This window comes from Ptiloglossa arizonensis, chromosome 14 (genome assembly GCF_051014685.1).
Source record: "Ptiloglossa arizonensis isolate GNS036 chromosome 14, iyPtiAriz1_principal, whole genome shotgun sequence".
In the NCBI taxonomy this organism is placed as follows: Eukaryota; Metazoa; Arthropoda; class Insecta; order Hymenoptera; family Colletidae; genus Ptiloglossa; species Ptiloglossa arizonensis.
The window spans coordinates 4,688,815-4,703,520 of NC_135061.1; the positions used below are offsets into that span (position 1 = coordinate 4,688,815).

General features: G+C 36.7%; 1 protein-coding gene across 8 annotated transcripts in view; it reads right to left on the minus strand.

Annotated features, from left to right (window-relative positions):
* Nucleotides 1-14,706, minus strand: part of Gluclalpha (glycine receptor alpha 1) — a 47,031-nt gene that overhangs the window by 21,148 nt on the left and 11,177 nt on the right. For 3 of the 8 annotated variants that reach the window (XM_076326393.1, XM_076326389.1, XM_076326392.1), the window contains exon 4: nucleotides 8,585-8,652. The exons of 4 other annotated variants lie outside the window; for them this stretch is intronic. In XM_076326393.1, the coding sequence (XP_076182508.1) occupies nucleotides 8,585-8,652 (68 nt within the window). Of the gene's footprint in view, nucleotides 1-837; nucleotides 2,224-8,584; nucleotides 8,653-14,706 lie in introns of those variants that run through there. One more of the 8 variants, XM_076326398.1, reaches the window with a different exon arrangement.

Genomic DNA, 14,706 nt, shown 5'->3' on the forward strand with positions numbered 1-14,706 from the left:
CGTTCAGCGAAGTAAATAACCGTGGTTTGGTTATAACAGATCAAAGTGTATATTAATTAATGCAGTACTTAATTCTCTGCTGTACGTTAATCGTTATCCACCTTGTAACTGAAAAGTCTAACAACCAATTGTCGAGAGGGCATCACGAATCAATCTATTCTTACGAGCGGAGAACAAGTAAGAAATATTATATTTTCTTTGCTGGTACTGAACGCAAATTTCATCTGCAATAATATCCCTAATTCGTTGGTAACGAAAATGATCAGTATCTTTTGTAAATCTTTCTCAATTATATTTATATTGGTGATGATGAGATTTTAAAAAATTTTAGCATTCGTTTATAATTAATTTCCACGATTAGATAATTTATTCATTGTTTTTATTATAGTAATCTTTTATACTCTGAATATTATTTGAATTTCAGATTCTTTTAAAACGTTCATTCTACTGCTCAATAAAAACAATAAAATTATTAACGATAACTCACATTCGTCGAGGGTACAGTAATCGTATATTAACTTCATAAGATGCGTATGTTTAATTTTGAAGTTATTTTAAATATTGTAACATGGGAATGCCCGTTAAAATTCCAAGTATTGCACGGTAACGTCAATAATCATGATTGAATATTAATTTAAATTTTCCTTTTCTGTCGTGTCCCTTCAATCGTGTTCTATTGTTTCCTATATTTCCCGGAGAAGGAATCAAGGATGTTATTACAGATTAAATTTACCTTTAACACCAAACAAAGAAGTACGATATTCTCTACTCGAGATTCTCTTGTACGATGGAAAAAAGAATTAAGAAAAGAAGAATATTAATTTAAAAAATGTTCACCTTATCTCGAGACTTCCAAATAAGATTTTCGTAGATTTTACGAAACACCCTGTATAATGACGACAACTCGGTCCAAAGTGTTAGTTCGGAATAACGTTCTGCTAACATTCTGCTTGATCGATCGCTGGAACTTCTACAGAATTCGGAAAATAGTTGCTCGATTAATTTTTGCATGGAAATCCGTTGCTACGACGTGTCAGCTCAGATACCTCGCGAAGGAATTAAATGTAACAGATCCATTACGTTTAAACGTAACAAATAAATTTCGTTTTTTTTTTTTGTTTTTTTTTTCGATGAAAAGAAAAAAGCTGAGCTATTGGCGGTGAATGATGGATTTGAATTTCATGCGAGTATTCGGACAATAGAAAACGATGGGGTGCTCGTAAAATGATGAAGAATGGAGATGAAGATGATCGTTTCATATTTTATTCAGCTTCCAGACGGTGATAGCGAACAATTCTCCTCGTTGCGTCGTCTCCGTTCCTCGTTGTGTGCTGACTTCAAATATAGCAAGGAGGGATCCATCGAGATAGACCGTGATCGTATATGGTAAAATTCCTTTATTCGAGAAACACTGAAAAATTTGGCAAAGAATGGAGAAAAGTAAATGTTCCGGGGCGAATTAATTTCAAATAATTCATCAATATTTGGCATCGATATCCTCGAAAATTGATGTCGAAGAACGAAGAAGTGTCGGTTAGATGCGACTCCAGTTTTATTCGTCGCAAGTAGTAGAAATTCAGATCGAATTGGCGAAACCTTACCATTTTCAATGATAATTTATTCGTCGCAACGAGAATTGCTTCATAACATTCTTTCATCGAACAACTTATCGTAACTGCAACCGTTCTTTCAAATTTTACAAACGCTATTTAATAGTAGAAAAAGTTGATACTCAACTACGATTAACCGATGGGTGTCCATTTTATTTTTTGAAACGATTTAAGATTGTACACACATCTGTACAACATGCTATTCATGCCCCGCTTCGTTTAATCCCTTACTGCACTGTAACGGTTCCTTTTTTTCGAATAAAAATTGATTAACCATCGCTGAAAGTAGACATGCATTCCTTGCTGCTACGTTACTGTGGTAAACCACGATAATTTCAATTTGAATGAATTTTCGAGATTTCGAAAAATCAATATACAGACCTTGTGGAGGTAACGTTCACTCTTTAAAGGCTAGAAACGTATTATTAGTGAAAATTTATAATATCGAGAACGTATAGAATTCGTAACTTTAACCTCGAATAATTTAATAACAGAATTTCGTTGAAAAATTTCCTCCAGTTGATAGTCGACGTTATCGGTCGACCGAGAACTGGTTTCTTTCTTACACGGGTGGTTTCAAATTTGTACTTCGTTACTCTTTGTGAGCGATGCGAGTATTAATTAATCGCGAAAACTCTCTGGACCGGACAACGCGGATTCGATCGCTTCCGTAAGTTCGCGAAATGGGCTTTTGAACTGCAATTACGCCCGACGAAAATAACGGTGGCCAAGAATGAAATAAAATGGAAGAGGAAAGCTAGACGCTCTACACAGACAAATCAGGAGCACATGCGAGAAATAAAAGGAGAAAGACTCACCAGTTCAATGCGTCTCGCACTTTGATGGAACTTAAATGTAATTGGTACTTTGATCGAGTACCTTGCTAGCTGCTACGGTTCGAGAAAGACGGGATTCGAGTAAAAGTTTGAAAAAAAGAATCGTCCGTCAAAGTGTGTACAATTATCGCAAAGCGAGTGTATTCTCTTTGATCGTAACGGCTGAAAGTGAAAATTAATAAAGCGATGTAAGTCAGCTTAGATATTTTTGCAATGTCAAAAGTGTCTATTGAAGAATACCAAGAAACTGTAATTACGTAAAAAATGTGTGTACTTTTCGAACGTTGAGTTGGCAGTGTGAAACTGACAAATCACTCTATAATAAAAAATGGTACCTTACTTCTCCAGTTTTTCTCTACAATGTGTGTACGTTAACGTATAAATATTTCTATACAATAGAAATACGTATTTCGTGGACGAAGGTTCGAAGAAAGTAGGGATAGTTTTTATTACAAGGTGATTTATCGTTTCGATACTTTATAAAACCCGTACCTTTGGTAATTTCAACGCAGAGATAAGTACAGTAATTCCCGCTTTCAAGCGACAAATTTTACACTCGATTCAAGTAACCGAATCGTCCCCCTTAATGTTTATCCAACGCGAGCGACCCATTTCAATGATTTTTCTTCTCAAATGAGAACCAACGTTTTTATATTTTCCGTTTCATCTTCGCGCGAGCATTATAAATTAACAAATCGGTGAAATTTCGCTGGTTACAATAAATCCAAACACGAGTTTATTCCAACTATTTTTAATTATACATAGCAAAAAGGTGTATACACATATTTATGTGTATACATAATTAAATGTAGTTCAAACGACGTTGTGTTTGTAATTAATTACATTGGATAAATCTCTACGATCAATTTCTTTTTTTTATTTTGCACCCGTTTGTTAACACGTCGATACACGAGTGATATCGCTTTGAAGTTATCATTGAAGTTATCATTGAAGTTACGGTCACAGAATGCACGTAATGCGAGACTCGGTCGCTGTTGCTCTATCTCGCTCAACCTCGTTACATCCCACTCGCTTTCTTTGTCGGACAGTGCATGCGATGCTTGACCTCTACTCGAGATAAAAATCGCTACTTATCCCGCTTTCAAGCGAACCAACGGACTCGATTTTGTCACTCGAAAGCGGGAATTACTGTCCATCGTATGCTGCACCGACTATTTTTAAAATCTACAATAAAGAGTAGCAGTTTCTTCTCGAAATAGTCTGCTCTTAAAAAATTTGATACATTATACAATGAAACCTCCACATAACCTACCCATCTGCGGTCTTATTTCGTATTTCGTTCCAGCCAGTTCCACATCGAGACATACTCGACACAGGAGTTTACGATTACTATTATATTTTATAGAGATCCCAAGTATGTTTCCTTAGAATGTCGAACTTGTGTATCTTTGCAAAGAAATCTTTTACACAACACGATACGAATATAATGAGATAAATTCGACTTACGGTTTTTGTATCACATTGCGACTTACCCTAGCAGCAAACGATCCATGTACATACGTAATAGTATTTAAAAAGTTTTATCTCAAAAATAGGAGACAGGATGAAATTGACATAGTGTTAAAGTACACGCCAATTATAAAATCGAGTACAATAAGAAATTGTAACAGAAATACGGGTGTTATCGATTTTGCTGACGAGTAAAAAGCAGCATATTGTTTTCAACGAGAATTAATAAAGTGGAGGAGAAATTTATTTTTTTAGAGATTAAAAATTTCTATAATAAATTCATACATTTTGTACAAACAGTGTGCAAAGTGAGAGAAAATCAAAGGTTTTATGAAAATCTTTACTGAACTTAAATAGAGAACACTAGCGAATCAAGGAGTTGGAAATCGTAATCAATTAACTAATAACAACATTTTTGCGGACGATTATACAAGTAATTATTCCACCTTTCGAGTTCAAGCGTAATGATTGTGTAGTCTTCGCTAATTGTAGAGCACTGAGTGAAAAAAAAGAAACGTACGAGATGTTTTTAAATTAAGTAGTTAAACTTTGGAAGTGTATTTTATTCTTCTGAAAATTCTCCGTTTTCGAGTTACAGACCGTCGAACTTTCCAGTTAAAGATTATCTTTCGAATGGAATGTCAACAACGATTTATGTTCCTCGATAAAGATGAAACAAAAACTAGTATCGTTGTTTCTATCGTCGTCCAATACCAAACTATAATCGTTTATATGGATTACTGTGGAGCGGATCGGAGCCATATTTGAGATTAGGTTTCGATAACAATTAGTTCTTGTTCTAATTGTTTTTGTATCGTGTATCTACAATCTTACGCTTGATTGTTCAGTTCCAACTAGTAAGTCATTCAAATATCCTACGCATCGCTCCGTATTTATAAACAAACGATCTGATTTCGTAGTGCCAACCGTTTGTTTGTTTATCGCGTTCTCCTATATTCGATAAATCGTATATGTAGCTACGAAACGTGTCTTGCCAATACAAAGTTACTTTGTACGGAGACATGCAATTACTGATCAAATGTTCGAACACGTAAAGTGTTCAGATACAATAATAGTCATTGATAAATAAATTCAGTGATGAATTTATTCAACTCGAACCGAATATACAGACCTCTTTCTGCATACAACACATCGATTAACAACATTAACGAATCGGAAGCAGCAGGCAAATGCATTTGGCAAGCAATAAAGTAAAGAGAAATATCAAATCGCAAGTAGTACTAAAAATAATCAAAGTGATCGTAAACAGCCGCCAATATTTGCATATGGAGTAACAAACTTTCAGAGAATGGTTGAATACGTGACACCAACGGTAGACAAAGAACAATATTGACGCAAGGCTCTATCGGATAGTACGATTGAAATAAATGTAACACGGTCAGATTGTTACAGGAAATTAATCAGAAAATTTCAACAGGATAGAATACGTACATCGTACGTATCGAATTGAAGAAGAAAGGGTTTTTCACAGAGTTGTATTGTAAGATCCACATCACTCAATACCAATAGACGATAATAAAGAAATATATGGTTATACAATTCGTAATATCGTCGACATCGAGCATCGCAAAACAAACGAACCACTCCTGTGTTTTATAGACCCAAAATTCAAAGAATTTCAAAATTTCTTACAAATGTATAAAATGGATACAACGTTCATATTCGTGTTATAAAATGTAAAATTCACATCACTCGATACTAACAGACGAAATAAAGAAACACATGGTTATACAATTCGTAATATTCGTAATATAAACACTCCTGTGTTTTATAGACCCAAAATTCAAAGAATTTCCAAATTTCTTACAAATGTATAAAATGGACACAACGTTAATATTCGTGTTATAAAATTTGCCACAGTCCCCAGCCACGTGACACTGTTTACGCGGATGCAGTTGTTATAATATGAAACAAAATCGCCCAACACGAACCAACACCCAGTCAAACCAGAGACCACATTTGTTTAAAATTTCTACCATCTCCAAGACATAATAATGTATTAGGTTGTTCGGAAAGTTATGCGATTCTTCCTGCATACCACTTCAGCTTCGTAGTTAAGAATTTTATCAAATTAATTTTATAGTTGAAAATATTAAAAAATTAAAATTCTAAACTATACAGACCAAAGAAGTTACAACAAAGATCGTAATCTATTGGTTTGTTCGAAAAGTCATTTCGTTTTCCAAAATAGAGAATATGTAATTTGATAAAATGTTTGTACACTCTAAAAAAATCGTGTTTCATTTTCACCAAAAAAAAACAAAAAACGAGACGACTAAGAACGAACAACCCAATAATTGAAAAAGGTGTTAAATACGATAAAGTAAATGTTCTCGTACTTGACATTCCATTCGAAACGTTTCTAATACGAAAATCTGGGATACTCTATTTCGACAAGAACCCATTTGTCGACGTACCTTTGTAACTCCTTTTTATCGATGTTGTGTACACGAGATGTACGAGACAAGTACTGTACTATATGTTGGAAAGTATTCAGAAAAATATCGCGTTACGATACATACTTTCCTAAATGTTAATACATATTCTAACACGCGAGAGAGATCCTATACTCTATATTGGAAAATGTTCTGCAAAAGTGTGTCTTTGCACTACGAAGAATTATAAATTACGAACAAGGATATCTTTTCTTTTGTGTATCAACGCTTTTCGAAACGTGAATACGTTACTACGAGTGTGTTGTTGGACATTAAAATATTAAAATATTAGTAAGCTAGCTGTGTGTGTGTATATATATATAATCACCTGTGTGAGAAATAACTAAATGCGTGCGGACTAGCTGGAACAAAATGCTGATAATAACCTGGACCGCAAAGGGCTAAGGATGGGCGTACCGCTCGATATTCAGAAAGAAACTGTGCGCACGTCCAAAGAAGGCATAGAGAGATTATTTAGAAGCATAAAAAATTTGCCAACGTCGTCGATCAGAAAGCTACCTACAGTAGTTCACTCATTGTTCGTAACAAAGTAAACGGTGTATTAATTACGTACATATGCATAACGGAGAAACGCTCTTTGCGGTACTGATAGATTGAATGTAGCAGCATGGAAGAAACATACCGAGAGTACAATCGATTATGCAATAAGGGATTAAAGAATAAGTTAGCGGCCGAGTCTGTAAATACGTTTGTGTGTGCGTGTTTGTGTGCGGTAAATAATAAAGAAAGGTAAAAACGAACAAGATCTGAATACAGTGTAAGTATCTTTGTAGGTGTGGTTGCGTCAGCCACGAGGCGAAAAACCATTGATCACCTTAATGGTTCACATATAAACGTAGTAAAAGTATGGTAAAAAAAAAAAAGAAAAACGATAAATTCCATTAAATCATCTACGACACAATAGCGTGAGGCGACAGTATGTGGTGTGGTTTTTACGATTACGGCCAGCACGACGTTCGGGAACTGGTTCGAACGAACAGTGTCCAAAGTGGTGCGGTAAGTCCCGCTTTCGAGTGACAAATTCGAGACCGCGAATTCGCTTTAAAGCGAATGTTTGTCTCGTGGAGAACGATGTTTGTCTCGAACCGAGGCCAAGAAAGATTTCCGTAGTTTCTCGCGCTGCGTGAACCGCGAACAATGGTGGGGGATCGCTCGGTTGCTTGAATCCGGGGTGACAAACGATTGCTCGAAAGCGTGATTTACCGTACCGCGTTTCGTTCGATTTTCCAACGATCGAGATCACGGGCAAATCTTCCTCTTTCATTTCGATCGTAAACGAAACAAGTGCGTCGTGCTGTTCGTAACATTCAAGTTTCTTCTTAGGCACACAAAACATATGCTTGCTTAATATAACATACGGTAGTAGTGGAATTAAAAAAGTTATGATAGTGGGCCTTAAATACGCACGAGAGCCTGTTACAAAAGGGAAAAACAACACAAAGAGATAAAGAGAAAATTTGTACGTGTGTGTGTTCTTCTGTATATCGTGAGACAAAGGACAGCATTATAGGATACTATAGTAGCGAATTAACAGTAAACAAGTGTGTGTATATAATACATTAATTAATGTGTATGTATTATCATACAACCACGTAGTATATGATATCCATTGTACGTCTAGCTACTAATCTTTCGAGACTATTCAAGTACTTCTTTGGTGTTCTAGAACTAAACGTTCAATGTCTATCCACATACTATTCGAGCCCGTACAGAATGCTCCGGCAATCTTTCTAAAAATCTTTTCTCAGAGGGTTTTGCCAAGTGATAAGTATAATATACCGAGCGATCAAATGTAGTCGTGGACATTTTCTAACTCTAAAATTAACCGAACAGTTTGCAACGTCTTCCAAAGCTAGACACACTAGTGACGCAAAAGATCTAGTTTGTAATATTTCTGTAAAGGAAATAATGATCGTCGAGCTCGTTCGAAGAGAGTCCACTTTTGGAAAGTCGCGCGAACAGTATTGAGAAACACTTGTACCGCTGAATAACGTTCAGTTCAATACGTTGCTTTTCTCGTATATATATATATATATTTTTCTTTTCTTGGGAGACTATGATCTAACAGATTGCATTTTCTTGCTCTAAACGATTACTCTGTATTTATAATACATACAGATTGTACAATAACGAACACTCGGTATGTGTAGGCGTGTGTCTGTGATTTCGGGGCATTATATTTTTAACTTACCATAGTAACGTCATCTATTTTTGAGATACTTCGAACAAATATGTTGACGCGGACAACCGCGGGCCCATCTAACATAGCAAACAGAATAAATAAAATTAATCAATCGTTGAGTAATATGAAACGTATCGAGAGGTTGTGTAATGAAAAGAAAGAAACGCTTCTCGTGTTACACTTCTGATAACTGGCAATAGGGAAAACTTTTTTAATACAATTCAAACTCCTGGCGACGGGATAGAAATTGTCCTGGCGATTAATTGTTTATTTCTCGGAATAGCGCTCGCGTCGCCGTGATTTTTCTTGCGATTCGTGGTTGATCTCCGAAAATTCGTGGCTGAAAACCGATAAAAAACGATAAAGCAATTCAGGGAACGAAATATTCGATACGCAAAACGATCGAAAATAAATACAGGGTGACTCACGCAACTCGTAGTGATTGTATCTTCCAGGGATCGAAATAAACAAATAACTTTTTTGTTCGTTCGTACCATCGAACGATAGAATCGATCAAAAATCTTCGTTGTTTTTTAGGTTTTACGAGCAACGGCAATATACGTGTAACGTTAAGTTACATTGACAATTTTTCAATCTTGAAGTAGCATAATCCTTTTCGAGTAGAAATTGCAGTAACTTAAATGTAAATCTAGTCGCGTAACAATAAGGATACACTTGATAACGCAAGATCGAGAAATGGTAAAATATTACAAGGATCGAATTTATTAAAATTTTATTCCAGGGATCGAAATAAACAAATAACTTTTTGTTGAAACAATTCAGAAGAATCGAGACAAATGTTAACTTTCATCCTTATGTTTAATGGAGTTATCGTTACGTGGTTATATTTAAATTTAAGATATTACGACTCCTACCTGAAACATCGTTAATACAACTTAACGTTTTACACGAATCGCTTACGCTCGTGAAAACCTCGGAACAATAAATATTTTCTGAACTCTTTTACTCAATTTTGTTAGAATTTGTATCTTTCGTTTAAAAGAATATTTACTCTTGAAGTATAGGAACTTTTTTCAAAACTGTTCTCGCGCAACAAATACTTTAGAATTTTCATAATAAATATTTCAGATATTTCAGATGTTTTAGTAGAAACAGTTTCCTGAAATAAAACTATCGTAATAACACACAAACAATATAATAACACACTATGCAACGAATATAATATATTGTTAATCCCTTCGCTCGAGCCGCTAGCAATGTGCCAAAAAGAGTAATGTTTCATTATTTTATATTATTCTCTTTTCTGGTGTCAAAAAGATAGTATTCATTTTTGAATCTTGGTTTTCAACAGGACATTTATTTTTTTCTCCTTTCCTGTTTATGTTCGTGACCGCTGAAGTGTGAAAAATTAAAGAAAAATAGCACAAAATTAAAAAACGACACGGAAAATATAGAAAGTAATAAAGTGTAATAAGAAATGTTCTGTTCGTAAAAATGCTTCTAAAATAAGATATCTTTTAATCAATGTCTCGTCGATGTATTATGTTACGTCGGTTAATCTGGAGGTTTCAAAAATTGTTGCTGTGCATGCGAAATATTAACTATAGCCACGATTGTTACACCGATGCATGACTATAACTATCCCCAGTAGCGAAAGGGTTAATGTATATATTATAATGTGTATGCATTGTAGTACATTGTAAACATTACGTTTAAATACGGTATTTGTTACAATGTAAAAGTGTTCGTGTCGAGGCATTTTTTTTATCATCAACGAACAAAATATCTGTTCCTGTTACTCTTGTCTCTTGTAAATTCTAGTAGAAACTAAAAAGAGTGCAAAATTTGTACATTTAAGAACTTCCATTTATTCGTTCTCATCCGAAATGAAAATATCAGAACGTTTTCTAAAAAAAGTTCCAATTAAATGGTTTAAATTGTTTATTGAAAACAAACTCCGCTTTCGAGACAATTTCGATCCCTGATATTTTCCGTCTGGTTGAAAGTGGTAGAAGCTGTTGGAGAAAAAATTGAATGGTATAAAAAGGTTCAACTTCCTGCGTCAATTTTTCGTTAATACGACGATGCATTTGTTAAAGGCAGTCTCTCTTTAGCTGAATTCCACTCCGAACTCTTTGGATTCTTGGAACGTCGGAGAATGAATCTTTCACGAACAACGTTTGAAATTCTTCGATGAGGTGGTCATTATCTACGTTTAAACAATTACGTTTCTTCGAATTACGTTAACGAACGTACACGAGTACCTACCTATCTACGTTCGATCTTTGCAGTGACTACGTAGAAAAAATCGTGCCTTTTGAATAAAATTTGAAACATCACGTGAAACATTCATCGTTAGAGTACATTACCTTCTTACTCTTGTCCGTGGAATATTCAAAAGAGTCTGCAAAGTTCAGAGACATCGGGTGAATTTCATTTAAGAACGAAGCCCAATCGCGCTTAAGAAATGCATCGTTGCAGTTACGAGAAACGTGAGGTTACAGGAAAATGAATCTTTCTATCATTCGTCTTTTTGCTTCACCACTGTCTTTTGTTTGCAACCGTACAGAAGAGAACACAAAACTCGTTACGTTTAGTCCACTCGGGCTCCAGAGGTTCTCGTTTCTTAAACGCACCGCAATTTCAAATATTTTCAATTCCAATCTCACAAAAGCACGCTAAGGAAAATATTTTAAACATTACATCAACTTACATCCAACTGTGGCTCTGTTCCGGTTCTTTTTCATTTGCTTTTAAAGTGTTGTAACAAGGGGAAAAAAAGAACTCTTCCCGTCGAACGGAGAACAACATTGGGAGGAGATAAATCGAACTAATACTTAAAAAGCGAACTAATCAAACAGTATACACCGATACCAAAGGCGAATCGAACGAAAAGGACGTGTGAAACGACGAAAGGAAACACGAAAGAAGGAAAATTTAAGGAATGAATCGCAATCGTTACTCGATAGACAACATACATGTTGAATGTCTAAGAACTTTTAAGCATTGTTTCGCACGTATACGGGTTATCAAAACGTCTGGCCACAAAAACGAAGCAGCAACATAATTATCGTGATCGATTATCAACGTGAAGTGGATACGCAGCGTAATGGGGAAAATATAATCAGTTTACTTTCGTCGCGAGAAACCTTCGTATATATTGAACAAGCATACGTGTAACGTGTTCCTTCATCGACTCGTTAACTTTCCTATAATGCAAATACACACTCCGCGCGGTTAATTGCTCGCAGGGACGTTGCAAAATTTTTCAAATTCCTTCGATCTTGTGTATTGGCAAATTTACGACGTATTTATATAATTACGGAAAACTCTCGTCGCGTCCATGGTTCGATTGCACCGCGATTGTCCTCGATGTTAGGTGGTTGCTTTTGAACAAAAAAAAAAGAAAAAAAAAAGAAAAATAATTTACTTCGATTAGTTACTCATCGTAGGCCAAACGAGCCAGGCGTATCGTCCTGAGCCATACAGAGTGTCTGGGTAACATTCCGCCCTACATGAACCAGGACAAGACGTCGGACACGTTGCTCGTCAACCGTCCTTGTTGCACACGCATCGATATTATTGTCTAATTTACGAAACGAAAGAAATTCAATTAACGCGAACGAACACTCGCATTTCTCTTTTCTCAGGGTATTATAAACTTACAATGCTCGCAATTCCCACCTAAACGAATAAAGAGCTCGTGATAAACGTGTGCTCCACCAAATAAAATAATATCGTACCGTCTCTCGAGTTGTCGCAACTTTTGTTTCTTCTCGGATGGTGGTAATTTTTGTCTCTTAGCTCGTCGCAATTGTCAACCATCGAAAGTAATTTTCAGTCGAGTGACGACACACCTGTCTTTCAAGTTGTCGCAATTTGCTTCAATCCCTCGCGTTATTGAAATCTCTCTGTTTCTTATACGCGAAGAAACTCGTTCAGTTTCTCGATTTTTTCTCTTCTCAAAAATGTCTACGAATATTTAAACAATGGAACCTTACCCAGACCCCACCGTACCAGTTAAGTATAAATATTCCAAGTGAGTACATCGAAGCTATATTATTCGTTTAGGTGGGCGCTATGAGCGCTAGAAATGTTTGCTTGTTTGAACACCCTGTATATTTCTCTGCCTTCGATGTTATGCGTTCTCGAAAATTGTTCAAGGTTCCCTTATGTTTAGAAATCTGGCACGTTTCGAATTCAGCAGAGGTAAGGCTCGTGGAAAATAGTCTCGATGACCATCATCGTTGCGAACCTAAGGAAATCAATATCGAAAATCTCAACGATAATCTTTCGGTTCCGGTGTATTTCCTTCGTGGAACACGGCGTACGTACACCTCGATGAATCGATGTATCGACGAGAGGAAATTGCAGTGTGGATCGAAAATATTTCAAGGTTCTCGATTATCGTTCAACTCTAAAAACATTGTCAAACTTGTCGAACGAAAAACTCTCCTTTCTCGCTCGCTGCGCGAATATCTGTAGCACTCATCTTCGACCAACCGCATTTCACGTAATTGGTTACGTATTTTTGTCACCGTTTGCGTTGCTGGTCGCTTTCTTATCAATCGTTATCAATTCCCCGAATTCGACGGGTGAAAGTCTTGCGACTGGAAAGGAACGATTCCAAAGATGTTAGGTTTGAGTTTCATTCCCCTCTCCAGTACGCACAAGAAACGAACGTGCTCCTTGTGTGTTGATTTTTCGGAGATGCAACTGTTGCAAAAGGCATGCACAACAAATTCGAAGCGCTGCAACCGTGTCGACTTTCGTATACCTTTCAGCGACGAACTAAACGGTAAACAGGTCTGTGACCTAACGGGGTCCCTGATCGACACCCGAGATTAACCATCTCGCTGTTGAACAGCAAAAAAAAATAAATAAATAAACGAATGAATAAACGATATATACGAGCTTGTTTACTACCGACATTGTCTGGTTCGTTCGGAAAATTTCTGTATACTCGCATCGATCTCACACCTAGAATGGACGGAACAAGTAAAACCGGATACTTCTTTTTGTACGCGTCGACGTGAACGAGCGTACCAATCGTCGAGCACTGTGAGGAAAACTCTACCAGATCGGGTGTGGGGGGAAAAATTGGACGAAATCTATGAAACCAACTGCCAATAATCCTCTCTTCTCGCATTTCGTTCCCCCTTTTTTTTTATACCCCTGTCCCTACCTCTCTTTGTCTCTGGAACGTTTGTGCTCCTCTATGTAGCGGTATAAACGTGTATGTACATATGTGAACATAGAAGCTATAATGCCACATGCCTGTATCTATGCTAGAATGCTAGTTGTTGTGTGAGTTTTAGTCTAGATTAAGGAGAGTCATGTATACATATGTAGATGAAATAAATAACTGGATGTCTGGTGGTGTGACAACGGCGGGGTCAACAAAGTAGATGAATCGATAGGGACAGACAGACTTTAATAGAGTCTACAACAGGGTCTATGGTGAGTATTGCGCAACACGGTGTTCCCAGATCAAAGGATTGATTCAGCACAAAGGATGCACGGGGGCTGCGCAGTCGTTTCAAGGATCGTTCTTTTCAACGCAATCGAAGCAAGTGATGAAGTAATCCATTCAAACATGCACGAGAGCATCGAATAGACATCTTTTGCGGTTAATTTGCGTCAAAAGTCGCTTCGCGTGACTCTAAACCTAACGACAGCGATGACACAAATTTCGTACGTTGACTTCTCGCTTTCTTCGATCATTTCGTTTCGATGCCAAACGATCCATCTACACCCGCGATAACAATGTTTACCGTAAACCCCGCTTTCAAGCAACAATAGAGTTCACACTGTACACCGAGTATCTAAATCGTGGTCGTTGTTGTTGTTTGTGCGGACGAAAGTTATTCTTATCGACCACGTATCAAGGATGGAAATTGCTACCCCGCTTTCGCGAGAATCGCGAGTTTCGTTACTTGAAAACGGGTGTTACAATATCATCGCACGGTGATACGATTTTCTGCCAGGCCGTGACGTTTGTGCAAAATTCCCAATTGAGTCTGGTACCACCGTCGAGACGAATGGTGTTGATATAATAATAAATGTAACGGAGAAGGGACACGATGCTAGCCTGCTGCCATTGCTGTTGTTATCGTTCTCGTTGGTGCTGAGGCCATCACTTTTTTTTTTGTTTTTTTTTTTTTTTTTTG